This window comes from Harmonia axyridis, chromosome 6 (assembly GCF_914767665.1).
Source record: "Harmonia axyridis chromosome 6, icHarAxyr1.1, whole genome shotgun sequence".
Lineage (NCBI taxonomy): Eukaryota > Metazoa > Arthropoda > Insecta > Coleoptera > Coccinellidae > Harmonia > Harmonia axyridis.
Window position 1 is genome coordinate 38,588,702 of NC_059506.1, and position 14,594 is coordinate 38,603,295.

At 37.1% G+C, this 14,594-nt stretch overlaps 1 protein-coding gene across 5 annotated transcripts in view; it reads left to right on the plus strand.

The window, feature by feature from the left end:
• Positions 1-13,072, plus strand: part of LOC123681908 (bone morphogenetic protein receptor type-1B-like) — a 131,227-nt gene extending 118,155 nt beyond the window's left edge. For 4 of the 5 annotated variants that reach the window (XM_045620267.1, XM_045620269.1, XM_045620268.1 and 1 more), the window contains 2 exons: positions 9,700-9,875; positions 10,294-13,072. In XM_045620267.1, the coding sequence (XP_045476223.1) occupies positions 9,700-9,875; positions 10,294-11,592 (1,475 nt within the window). In that variant the 3' untranslated portion in view covers positions 11,593-13,072. Of the gene's footprint in view, positions 1-3,146; positions 3,435-9,699; positions 9,876-10,293 lie in introns of those variants that run through there. The other variant, XM_045620271.1, reaches the window with a different exon arrangement.
• Positions 13,073-14,594: the final 1,522 nt, after the last annotated feature.

Genomic DNA, 14,594 nt, shown 5'->3' on the forward strand with positions numbered 1-14,594 from the left:
TTAATACTGAAATCGTTCCTCAAATACCCTTATTTATGAAAATAATCCAATTCCTTCAACGACACCGTACTAATTTGAATGACAATTCATTTGTTTGGATTCCGAACATTGAGAGGAGAACCAAAATGATGGTGTGCGACGTCACACTAATAGAGCGTATAGTACATGGTGTTCTATGTAAATTGTTGGCCTAGGCACAGCAAACGTTGGAGTTCGAGAATGTGCTTTTACTACGAAGAGCACTCACTATTTTTTTCTGGAATCGCTATCAGCATTATTATAAATTAAGGATTTTTTTGAATAAATAACAATTTTCGATCTCATTGCTTATGAAATCGTTTGTTGTCGAATAAATTCAAGAAAAAATAAGAATACGCTTACAAACGTTTCATAGATTATTGCTTCAGAGTAATAAACATAGATAGAGAGAGCATATGTCATTTTCAGTAAGCAAATTTTGTCTCCAACATGAACAATCAAATTTGACATGAAGCGCGCGGTAATGAAAACATATCAGTGATACGATATTTCACTAAATTCGCGAGTTTCTTCACATAGAACGCACTTCTTTCGTCCCATAGTCAATCAACGTTTCATTTTAACTCAAAATAGATTGAAATAAATACCTAAATATATCAGAAATTCAGAAAACAAACCCATGATACTAGTAGAGTAATAGTTGGCAGAGCTTGGATTTCAGCAGTTAGATACATCTATGGGTACATGTTAAAATTGCTTTATCTATGTTTCTTACTCTATGATTATTGGCAAGGAAAAAACACGATCTTCCCCAACTGAAAATGGGATGATTACATAATCTTTCCATTTGTAAACGAATTTGAAAGCATTACATTACAGTCAAATTACTCCATGCTGAAAGCTACTATCAGTACAAAAGAAAATATTGATATTTGAGAATATTCTAAATTTCGTGCTTTTTTGAAACACCAGAATGATGAATATGAATCGAAAAAATACAAAATTTTGCTGATGAACAAGGAATTCATACTCAAACACCCGTACGTTTGGCACCTAAGAATTTTAACCTATTCCTGACGTAACATATCAAAAACTCGTTATTATTCACAATAACAAACCAACAACCGGCTATCTCCTCACAGAAACCATGAAATGAAGAAATTATGCGAGATCGAAATCACAATAGTGGAGGAACCCAGAGAGGTCAGAAAAGAATACGAGAGCAGCTGTGTCCTGTTACCCAAAATCTAGTTTACGACCCAAGACGTCATGAAATATAAAACGGGAACCCTAGAAAGGTCCCTACCTTCTAGCATCCTCCTCAACATTTCGAAGAAGTTGAACAATATCCTCACAGTCCGTTCTTCACGATGTGGCATACATTTAAATTCATTATGACTTCGCCAGTTCCTTGTAATCGTGGGTGTGAAACTTAGGATGTGAAAGAGATCGGGCAACCCACGTGAGACGTAGAAAAACTACGGCTTTACAAAGGACGAAAATATTTTCCTGTCATAACATTCATTTATCAATTACAACAGTTTTTTTTATTTTATCGATATAGCGCTGATCTAAAATTCTAGTATGTTATACATCAACTCCCAATCTACAAAAAACGTTTTTATTTGAGGGGTCTATGATCTATAGTTGCGAAGATATTATGTTTCATATAGAAGTCCAATTTTCTCTAATTTTTTCCAAATTTTGAATTCGATATCTCTAAAACTACGAGAGCTAGAGATGAACGATAAAGGGCATTAGGATCTAAGCTGTAGAACTTCTATGAAACGAGAATGTCAGAGGTTAAAGAGATCTGTGCTCCGTGAAGGTGCGTTCGGCCTGTCAATTTGCAATGCACAGATATGGATAAAGAGCAGGGTTTTTCTTTACCGCAAAATGTCCCATGTTTTCGCTACGCGTCACACGAAACAATGGAGACATTATAAGGAATAATGACACCAGTGAACTTTCCAGATAAGGTTGATTGATGTCGAGATACACAAGCGAAATAACTTCGCTAGGTGTGCCTTACCCAAGATTTCAACCATAGAATCGCATCGGTACCACTCCGAACCGTACGTACTTAAAATCCCAGAACGTTTCTCGCATTTTTCTCTAAAGGTAAATTAATTCGAATTCGTAATGCCTTTTTTTGTACCGTGGCCGTTCTAGATCGAGATGGGGATCATTTCCCAGTCGAAAATAAGGCAATAAACTAGGGACCTGTCCGTTCTTTCTTCCAAGAGAAAATCCAATTAATTCTTGGGTGCTAATGGTATAAAAGGATACTACTTACAGGCGCCAGTCGTTCGTTGGATGGACTTTTGGTGGGTGTTGTACTTCCCTACCTGCATCTTCGGATCGCGTGCGGGGATGCGAGATTGGGCGAAAAGTAAGGGAAAAAGGGATCGCAGAATTGGAACCTAAGTAGCATAGAATCTTTGGTGTGTGTACTGATTCGATTTCGTTTAGACTTTTTGAGATATCCACCTGTTGCTTTGATGTTCTGCTTCACTAGAGTTCTGTAAGGTGGCGCTCTTCAGAAATTTTCGAATTCCCGCTATCTGCCTAGCGCCGTTTGAAAATTAAATACTGATTTTAGACTTTACAAACTTTCACAATAAATTACAATTCAGTTCTTATCGAATTTTTATAAAATGAATGGAATATAATGACAGAGTATAGAAGATAGTTACGAGCATAGAATATAAAATATAATTGTTCTATACCCAAAGGTCACGATAGTCGAGAATCGAGAGAAATGTCAAATATATATCTCTCGAAATCAAGTAGGTATTAATCTGACAAATCTATCGTTTTGTCTGTAAGTTTTACAGGTATAAGTAGACACACCAGGTTTTCTTTGCATCTTAAGTGGGAGGTAAGAGCTTTCCAAATAGAAAATTGGCCCTTGCTATGGTATTTTGCCTGTATAAAACACACAAGCTTAATGATTATTAATTAAGCCTTGAATGTGTTTCATTGTGCTTCTTATCATGGAAAAAGATTATTTATTGAAATCGCAGCATTATTTCATATTTTAAATGACCCGAAAAGTAAACGGTGTGATCAAACATTCTGATGAAAAAGTGACTTAAGTACACTTCACGTATTCATAGAATCTTCAAATTAGTCAAATCGAATTGATTATCGATGAACCATAGAATTTAATTGGAATAAAAAACGCTTCCAATCGACTACTTCGAACGTAGCCCTACAAAACGCAGTCGATCGGCCTACAAGCGAGCCGAACAACCGGCAACGTCGCCCATATCTTAAGGCACCAGCCGCAGCAGTCTGGTGCCTGCTCTCTCGAGACCCCAAAGATTCAGTTTCTCGCCAAGTGGTACAAGTGCAACGTGTACTGGAACGCATCCCGCGTAATGTCATCGTGTTTATAGTGCCCCGTCGCGGAAAATCGAGGAAAATGTGGCTGAACAACACGCAGGATGACAGTAAGTACCTCCAGTGTCACCTGGACTTAAACGTGCGTCGCAATTGTGACGTTTATACGCAGATTTAAGTCGACTTACGCGTCTGGGTCGAACGTCGGTCCCCAGAGGTCGCCACGGTCGCGCGTGTTTATCTCGAATTCCATCATGTTAGGCCAGGCGCCAGACGGGCACGGAGATTTTCGGGGATTCTGGCTCTTTTTTTTTTTTGGACGTTTAGATGGTGAAGGGGCCAGAGGGTCGTCGAGGTGTTTTCGGCCAAGGTTGGAGGGCACTTCGGATGAAACAAGATTACCTAGTTGCTTTTTTATAACGTTCACCCAACTAAATCTCCTCTGTGCTCTTCATTGGATTGAAGGCAGTATAAAACCCCTAGAAACGTAACTGTTATTTTCTGTGATATTGCTAATCTGTTATTTTATTTTTCTGTGTTCCAAACAGAAAGTAACATAGAAAAATGTAAACTTTTTGTGATCCAACCATAGAAACTGTCAGAAATGTGGAAAAATATCGCGGTTTTCTGCGAAATTATCAGTTTTGGCACCCGTGAGAGTCGTAGAAGGGAATAAATAACTAGGGTACTAATAATTTCCGTCCAATATGACGTTTAGGAAATTTAACGGCTTGTTCCATTAGTATTTTTGGAAAGTTTCGAGTAAACAACTGCCAAGACGATTATGTTTTGTTGGACCGAGGCGTTATTATCTCATTGTTCCATTGTTTATATTTATGTCATTCATAACTTACTCGTTCAGTGGATTGAAGTCGTCTACTAATAATTATTATTGACAATTGAGGTACGTGCAATTTGCAAATAACACGATTTTGATTGATAGTTCGTTAATTGTGATGACTGGTATGTTTTTGCGGAGTTTGCAAGATACGCAATAAGGAAAATCGGTTGAAAGGGAAACAGATGTTTTATTTATATAATTTTGAACCTTCGAGAATAGAAAAATATTGAGTTCACTTTTTGGATACTCTATAATCCAACGTTAGTTCGAAAAAATATTATTTTTTTATGGTAAACTTCAAGAATTTTTTATGAAAAGTGTAATCGACTCTCTTTTGAATTTTAAACAGTTCGCTTTTTGAAATGTGTTGCTCATAACAGGAAAATTTTAGGTTTTTAACACAGACTGAATTATAATAAGCTTAAAATAGGCACAGATGGTCTCCTTTGCTGTTCTCAACAACATATGGAGTTCCAAAGATTCTCTTGCCAACTTACTGGACAAGGTCTCAAAATTTCACAGATTTCTGGAGCTTCCAGGCCAACTCAAGGTGTCTTTAAAATGTCTAAAAGAGCTGAGAAGGATAAATTATTGATTGAACTGGAATTTTCCAACCTTTCAGTCCTTGTACAGCCTAAGAACCAGCAAAATAAACTCGAGAACCTTCGATATATTGTCAAGAACACTCATTGAAACGTCTATGTCAATTTTCAGCTCCAAATAATCAAGCAATCATACTCTGAATCGAAGGATCTATCACAATATCTGTATTTTTCAGCCGGAAAAGGTCTCATAGTATAAGGTTTGATTACCTGATGACGAATCCGTCCTCAAATTCGAATCTGTCCGTCCGTATACACGATAACTTTCGAACGGAAGGACCTAGAAACCCGAAATTTGGAGGATAGGTTCGGAACTTCAATACCGCGGTTGAGTTTGTTGATGGGCAAAATCCTACTAGGGGTTCCGTAAATATAGCCGTTCCATTTCTTGTTTTCCTGTTAATTTCATCAAGATAGAAAGATTCGTCGAATTCGACAAAAAATCAACAAAACATTCCACAGATGGCACCTCAAGCTACCTACCACGCTTCAGAACCGGACATAATTATTCAATATTGAGTTGTATAAAGTGAACTGTTATTCTTTCGGAAGACACAGATAAATATCGATTTATGTGAAATTGACAGCGGGTTATATAGTTTAAAATCGACGCAACACACACCTCGCCCAAAGTCACAATGGACACATAACTCATTTATTCATTTCAAGAAAACAGGAATAACACGATAACGATTTATTTATTACGGTGTAAATCACGATAGCCGCTGTGTACACAATGGCCGTATCAAAGATACACAATGATAAAGATTATGAAAGTTGAAGAATGCCACGCCACAAATCAACGCGCTGTAGGCGTATAGCTTTCATTTTTGTCGGCGTTTCGAAAATACTGCTAGAAATTTGCGTTTTGCGACCAAGTCGTTTATAACGCTGATTTTTCAACTACGAGGAACACGTGTACTCAATATTGTTCACCTCGATATCCGGATATTTTCAGCGCTGGTACCGATCCCATATGCGTACACCCACGGCCTCGTCTTGGCCTTGTCCGGACCTGATGCCGGTTCATTTTTGCTATCGCTTCTCCCCACAAACTTTCAGGTTGTCCTCTGTGATCATTGCAATAACCTCATAACTGTCAACTCATCTTCTATGGTTTGACGAATTAGAACGAAATATCAGATTTTTTCTATTTCAGTATCGTGATGAGTTTATTACAGTACTAAAAACAGTGCTGTACTGAACTCATTACAGCATTGTTTCTAGTTATATTTTTCGTTTTGTGGTTGTCTACACTGACTTCCGATCCTATCAAATTTCAACACACGTCAATTGTCAATATAATATAATTTGGATATAGTGAAATGATTTGCAACATAATTCGCAATTTCTCTTAATTCTGGTGGTGTTCAATCGATTTCGTCAGACATATTTCACGAATTTAATGCGTAATTATAAATTATTTCAAAATTCGAAACGTACAATTAAAAATCCGTAATCTGTCAATTTTCGTAACAGTCACACCAACTTCCAGGCTTCAATACAAAAATCACTAGGATGTTTAATCTGAATTTTGCATTGAATTTCGACAATATTTCACAAAACTTGACTGAAATAGAGAAAATATCGTCTAATACTCGTTGCAGAAGGCAATTCCAACACTATTGTCTTCAAAAACTCGAATTTTGCATTCGTGTGGGAATAGGAGCCCATTCTGCAAATTGTTTTAGAATATTCAATTATATACAATACAATTACTACCGTTTTTAGATCATCAGAAAATCGAAAGGGCCTTAGATCGAAAACTCAAAATCAGTATCTGCTATTTCTTTCGACTAATGCAAAGCCAGGATTACCTTGTCGATTCTGTATAAGGTCAAAAATTGCGCACATTTCCCTTGCTTAATCTCAACCCGACTTCCCTATCTATAGAAATTCCCAAAATCAAACCTCCGCTCTTAACAAACTGCCCTCAAACGTAAACCAGACAACGCCATGTGTTCTGAAACGAACCGTAGAGAATGAGCAGGTAGATATTCTATTCCCTTGAAAAAGAACCTTTCTGTTCATCTTCGAAAAGCCCATGTAACAGAATACACCTCCTTTTGTATCCTACGAAGATCCATCTCTTCAACTTAGACCGCAGAGGTTTTGTATTCACCCCACAAAAGGCACAATTAAATCTTGAGCAACCATTCGATTCGACATTGCTTCAAACACCTATCGAACTACCCCCGTATATTATGCAATTGCAGCAGTGGAAACGACACACCCACGCCTCAAACCTAACCTTACCCATGGTCCTAATTACCGGTTCAAATGCACGCTGTTGCGTTATTTCCTCTCTAATAAAGATGCAGATTGACAAATAGCGAACGGCTTAATTATCGACAGAAGCGGAGTACGTGTACGCTAATTGAACGATACAGATGCCGATCACGATTCCCCGTCGTCCGCTGGCCTTTAGATGGCGCCCCGGCAGTCGCCTTCCTCGTCCAGCGATTTTCCGTACCACCCCCGTACATACCGCACAAAACTCATGAATTGAAAGGTGTCAAAATAGACTTCGTTATCAACCATTGAATTTCGCATAACTCTATGAATTGAAGATCACAAAGGAGTGTCAAAATCGACTTCGTTATGAATCATAGAATTTTACGAAACCATATGTCATTATCCGCGATTTAATTCCTGTTCAATAACTCGTTACTGTTCTAATTCAGCGTGGCCCGTCTCGCTTTGTTGTAGAATAAAAATCGGCTTCGCGACCGTAGCATTTCGAAAGCTGGCCTTTTGTTATCTCGAAAGAAATTCAATTATTTCATTGTTGGCAACTCTGTTCATTTATCGGTTCATTTGGCACATTGTTCTGTGTCCGATCGCCGATCCTGCGGTAGAAACTGCTCGCAGGTGGTCTCTACAATAATTCATATCGATGGAAACATCGTAAAAACTGTCTTCTATCGCAGATCTGCGGGTATATCAACGTTATCCGATTTCGAACATGAAAGTTCGTCCCTTTTAAGTCGAGTGAGTAATCGATGCCCATAATCATAGATTAGCCAAGTTACGGAGTAATTTCTATGCAATTCCTTATACGGATACGAATTCTATGCGTCAAGAATCCATTGTTGACTGAACGTACCGAACAAATGGAATTCATTAACGGTATGGGATTATTATTCTATTCGGGTTTGTCAACGCAGTGATCATCTCAAAAATCTATTAACGAAACGAACATTCATTCAATAAGCGGTGACAGCTAAGTACATTTTAAGTATGTTTGTCGACACCTTCTAGGTGGCGATGTCAAAGGAACATAGTTATTATACTTGTTTATCATTTTTGCGGATTCTGTGGTCGTTCGATCGATCGGATCATGTTCATCCCACAACCCAGCTGGATAGGTGCTTATTTATTTACATACAGAGAACGGGCGATGAATAATTAAAGGTATTGAGTAAATGAAGTCGTATATCCTTATTAATTGCGGTATTATACGAGATCACAGCCGTTGAAAGCTCTATTCGTAACTATAAAAACAAATTTATTTATGAAAGACTTGCGACTATTCATCAAACACGAACACACCCCTCTGTGATCCCCTCGAACATAGAAGAGAGCTGACATACCGCTAACACCCATTTATCATCTAAATCCTCAATTTCCATAAAAAATATCAGTCTCTCAGTATTTTGTAAGCGATTTTACGGAATTTTGCACCCACTTTCAAACCGATTACCTATAAATCTAAAAAGATTGAGGTCGATTAAGTCGCAATTTATTCAGATAGTCACAGAATTAAGCACCCACACGAAAAATTTCAAACGGAGTATCGAAAATTATTCAAATTACGGCTTTTTGTCTGTGTCAAGGATGATGTAATCTGACAATATATTTTTCTGTGGTGCAATACCTTGAGGTTGGATTATTGAACGGACTTGTCAATATGACTTATGATATTGGGATATCGATAAAGTTATCTGTTTGTTATTTATCACAAGAATCATGCTTGCATCTTATCGAAAAGGGTAATACTAATTTGTTGAAGCAACTAACACTCAGACTTCACAAATATGCATTAATAGTCGAGGCACGAACGAAAGTTATCGGATCATAGAATATCCGTTTTCGTTGTCTAGTTCACGACTTCGATTACTATAATTTTGAAATATGGGTTAACGATTGCTAACCTTTCTTTAGGTGAGAACATCATTAGAAATGATACGCCTCGAGCGAACATTATAAACAGATCAAATCCAGCGAAATTCAATCATCCTGCAATATAAATTTCATTTTGTTTGTTGAGATCGTGGCGCAGAGGTGAATATAGGTTATCCAAAGTTTTATTTTGTATACATGCAAGTCTGTTGTAAGACTACAAATGCTGACTTATACTTCGCGTGGATTTCTCTTTTTTTCATGTTTCCTGATAGTAAACCTAACGAAATAATTTTCTAATCGCAGCAAAGCTTACTTGGCACATTTATGCTTTATGTGTCAAATTTTCAAGGTCGTCCCGATCGTGACCCTACTACAAAATACTTTTTCATTGTTAGTTGGTGTTTATGTACATTCTTCCGTCTCGTCTCATATTCATATTGAGTTATGGCGATTCTTTATCTTGATTTTCGTGGTTTTACTGCAGCCAATCCCGGCTATTCATTAAAATTCCGAAATATGATAGCGTAGGCGGCCGAGACTATTAAAAATCGGCATTCTACACGCAAATCACCCGTGTCATCTGTTTCTTCTATGATTTTTACGGCCACTTCCCTAATTATTCAACCAGCTCAGTGTATTTCATATTTTTATTGCCCGTTAATCATTTCTAATGTCTTCGATAAGATTCAGAAGGAAATTCCGACGGTTATTAATTAATATTTATTCGGATGTTGATCAGGTGCGCCATCTGTCTGAACTCGTCGTCACCTTTTGAACCATAGAATAAAATAGTTATTTTTTTTTCAGCGAAAAACTGCTACTGTGAGGGTCACTGTCCAAATGAACAGGTCAATGGGACTTGCGAAATCAGGCCAGGGGGCATGTGCTTTGCATCCGTTGAGGCTGCTGTTGACGACGATGGTTATGAGTACCCCATATACACTTATGGCTGTTTATCTGCAGATGAAGGTGGCCTCATGCAGGTAAACATAAAGATTCAACTAACAGTTACAACCTCGAACTTTAATTCAATCATGTCCTGGACAAAAAGCATAACAATTATTTATTTTTTATTAATTGGTAACACTGACATTCACCTTGTTATGTTTCATAACTTGTATTGTTCGGAATTTCTGGAAAAAAGAGAAAGAAATCTTTCACTTTTGTTTCATATTGAAGAATAAATACTTTAGAATTATTATTGCATCACTTTTTTTTTCAAAAATCGCCACCAATCATTTCTAACCTAACTCAAATGTCATAATATCTCAGAGCAGGTATACCAACCGACAATATATATACAATATCATTAATTTTTGTCCAGACCTCTGAAGTAAGCTTTGTCCCTAAGTTCTCTTTTAATAGTTAAAGACAATCCTTCAATTCTGTTTTTCTTTCCAGTGTAAAGGCCACCTAGTGCCTCACCTTGTGCCGAAGTCGATCCAATGCTGCGATGACACCAACCAATGCAACCGTAACCTCAAACCGTTCTACCCAGAGCGACCCACCACGGAAGCGCCCACTTTCAACCAGTTCAACAACCTCCCCTACATAGTCCTCCTAACCTCAGTGACAGTCTGTCTGACAATCTTCCTACTGGTAATCGCCATCATATACAAGAAGTACAACAGGAAAGATTTCCAAAGAAAACACAACCTATGCCCCAAGAATTATCCTGTCAAGTACCCCAACATGGAAGTGCACGGTCCCCTATCGAACCTTCTGGACCAGTCTAGTGGTTCCGGTTCAGGCCTCCCCATCCTTGTCCAGAGAACAATCGCCAAACAGATCCAGATGGTGCAATCCGTAGGCAAGGGAAGGTACGGAGAAGTCTGGCTGGCCAACTGGAGGGGCGAGCAGGTCGCTGTCAAGGTGTTCTTCACCACCGAAGAGCAGTCTTGGTTCAGGGAAACCGAGATCTACCAGACGGTACTGATGAGACACGATAACATCCTGGGTTTCATAGCGGCAGACATCAAAGGCACCGGTTCTTGGACTCAGATGTTGCTGATTACCGATTACCACGAAAACGGATCCTTGTACGATTACCTCCAAACACATGTGTTAGATCCAAACTCCTTGCATCTGATGGCCACCAGCATAGCCAGTGGACTGTCCCACCTACACACAGAGATATTCGGAACTAGAGGCAAACCTGCCATAGCCCACCGAGATATCAAAAGCAAAAACATCCTGGTGAAACGCAACGGAGAGTGTTGCATTGCAGATTTCGGCCTAGCCGTCAAGTATCTAAGTGACACAAACGAAATCGACGTGCCCCCAAACATACGAAGTGGAACTAGACGATACATGGCCCCGGAGATCCTCGACAGATCCATCAACGTGAAGAGCTTCGAGGCTCACAAGATGGCCGATATGTACGCCTTCAGTCTGGTCCTGTGGGAGATGTCCAGGAGGTGTGTCACAGGGGATAAGATCTCGACAGCCGATGAATACTGTGTGCCATACCACGATTCTGTGCCTAGTGATCCTGACTTTGATGACATGCTGGACGTGGTTTGTGTCAAGAAGATACGGCCGAAGATACCGCTGCGTTGGGATTCGGACGAGGTGTTGTTGACTCTTTCAAAGGTGATGCAGGAATGCTGGCATGCCAATCCTGCTGTCAGATTGACGGCGATGAGAGTGAAAAAGACACTCTGTAAACTCGACACCGATACTAGTATAAAGATTGTCTAGCCGTTAGTGTGTATAAAAAGAGCTGTACAAATAACTATTAGGTTTGTTTCACGGACTTGCGAAAGACGTGAGACATTTTATTGTGTTTTTTATCCTCTACGAGGACTTTTTGTTGATATTCGTAATTTTATTTGTTGATCCTTTTGCCAAATACCACTCACTCAATGCCCGTACAATAATAACTAACATTTCTCACTTTTTGAAGTACCTGTTCAAAATATAAACAATTTCGTAATAAGAAAGTCAACTTTCAATACTCTTGACGATATAATGAATTTTATAGCAATATTTTTTAAAATCCAACAATAAATATCAGTAGGATATTAATGACAACACCAGTTTATTGGAGCAAAGTATTTAAAAATACAAGAGAACATTGAGTAAGCATGTGCTTTATTAATTACTGAAAATGTTTTATAGTTGGTCCTTCTTAGTGAAATTCCAAATTTTGAATCAAGGAAATACATTGGTGTTTATTTCTATTAATGATATAATTATTTTTCATGGATACTTTCTATGCTTTAAAAAAGTTTTTTGTACAGTATCTTGCAGAGTGTAAATAGTCCCAGTAAAGAATTGTATATAACTGTCCATAGAATGATAATGATAACATTAAGATTTCAAAGTACCTATTCAACATACAAGTCAAATCGACAATATTTATTAGACAAAGTACGAAACAAAGGCAAACTAAAGCAGGCACAATGATTTGAAATAGTCCAGAAGTCCATTTTAGTTATACTTGATTTGTTAATTACTTTGAATATTTTTCAATTTGCAGAGTATATTGTTTTATTGATTGTATCTGAAACGATGCTCATTTATTTATGCCATAGCAATAGCTATTTATTTCATTCCTATTTCAGTGCCATCTTCAGGTTGTTGTGCCCCTCAAAAATAGTCTAAACGAATCAAATGAAAATTGTGAATTTTCTACGAAGTTTGGTGCTCTTATAACAATCTTGAAAAAAGATAAAAGGAATTTCCGAAATAGAAAAGATATTTGCCAGTATTTTTACAATCGAGGAAATATTGATGTACGAACATTGTGAAAAATATTTTCATTGTAATTAAGCTTTAATTATCAAGATAAATTCCTGGCGAATTCTCTTCTGTAGTATTCATTACACTTGTTACTACTGCACTTTTAAAATCATTCAATTATGTTTGAAATTGCTCAATTTTGGTTCGCCTAAAACATTTTTCTTTCCGTTACACATTGTTTCGTTTTACAAAACATAATTTTTCCTTGTATCCCATTTTTTGTCCAAATAGGCCGAGTGACTGTTAGAATGTGCATTTATGTTTGTAAATATTATTATATCGAGACCTTTTATAATCCAACTGGATGAATTTTTGAATGTATTGATGGACGTCAGTGAATGAGATAACATAAATCGCAAGACTGATATAATTTTGAGTGTTTATGTTTGTGTACAAAAAAATTAACATGTAATAAAACTAGTTTTTAGAAGTTTCATATTGTTTTTTCTTTTTTTTTTTTCAAATATTTCCAGACACTGTCAATAATCAAATTAAATGATTTCGATTCCCTTACATTGAACTGTCTAGGAATATTGTACAGAATTTTTAATATCTAAATCTGTTTATTCGCCATTTTTACTTGGACACATGATTGAAAACAATCAATAATTGTCGAACCGAGAGAGATAAGGTTTGGATGCAAGAATACAAAGTTTAAGAATACCAAATAGAATGTTACACAGGCCAACAAACTGGCAATAAAAATTTGGTGTCTGAAATCCAACAACTGATTTTAAATATTTTTAATGTACAATCAGATTGTTGCTATCAGCTCTAGTTTTTGCGATACAGATTGAATAGAAATTTCCTGCTCAAAGTTAGAATCTAATTAGCCAAATATATACCTCAACTAACCTTCTTATAATGGGTTATAGCTTATTATAGTATCATGCATTGAAATTTGGCATTTATACTTCTAAGCTACATTAGAAAAAGTTATATAAACGAAAATTGACAAGTGATTAATGTATTTGAATTTCACAATAATATCTTAAATCCATATGTTTTTTTAAACTGGCAATAGTGATAGTTTCAACGTGAAATATACACAAGTTGAAGGTAAATGCTAAATATGCACCCAAAAATTAATCAGCAACGGGTGAAAACCCAATACATCTGTTGGCCTGTGTTATCGATGTCATAACGAATTGGTAACTTACAGTAACGTTTTCCAAAGTCTTGCATTTAACGCTTATGGTCCATCGATGGCTACAGTTGGGAATGACTTCAGGGAGATCCCTTAGTGACCCAACCTCAGAAGAGGTCAAATCATGCTCTAAGACCCTTCCATCAATTCCTTTTCTTCGACCTTTTGGTCATCCTGGATTTGAATACTAATTCGCTATAGCTTCTTGAGATCGCACAAAAACCTAGTAAAGTTAAGATAAAAAACATTAGATATCTCTTAGTTTTTCATACATTTTAGTTTTTATAATTTTTAGTTCGGTTGGGATAAACTTTTCATCTGACCCTAACAGTTTGCATCAAATTCAGTGCTAAAATCGGTTTTTACACCGCGTCTCTCCTATTTCGAGCACACGATCTATGAATTTAAAGGCTGAAAATCTAATCTGATTCTGTTCAGTGCTAGATATTCTGTGAAGATAATTTCGGGGTTAAAAATCGTAAAATTAATTTGGATTTTGCAATTCATGACCATGGGTCAAAACCTTAGAATATAGATATTAATGTTCTAAGGTCAAAACCAAACCCTCCCACTAGATATTTATGATAAGTATTTCATTGAAATGCAAGGTGAGTTATCCTTCATAAAAATGAAATTTGGAGTGTTGTCCGATAGGTTTTTGAATCCTAAAAGATTTTTTTTCTTATTTGAGGCAAACCACCCAAATTCGCATGCTTCTTCTGGGATGCTAAAGAGGTGCCCTCTATAAATTGAACTTGGAAATAGGTGACGCAGCAGAAATGAAAATGAACAGTTTCCTTCTTCGTCTATG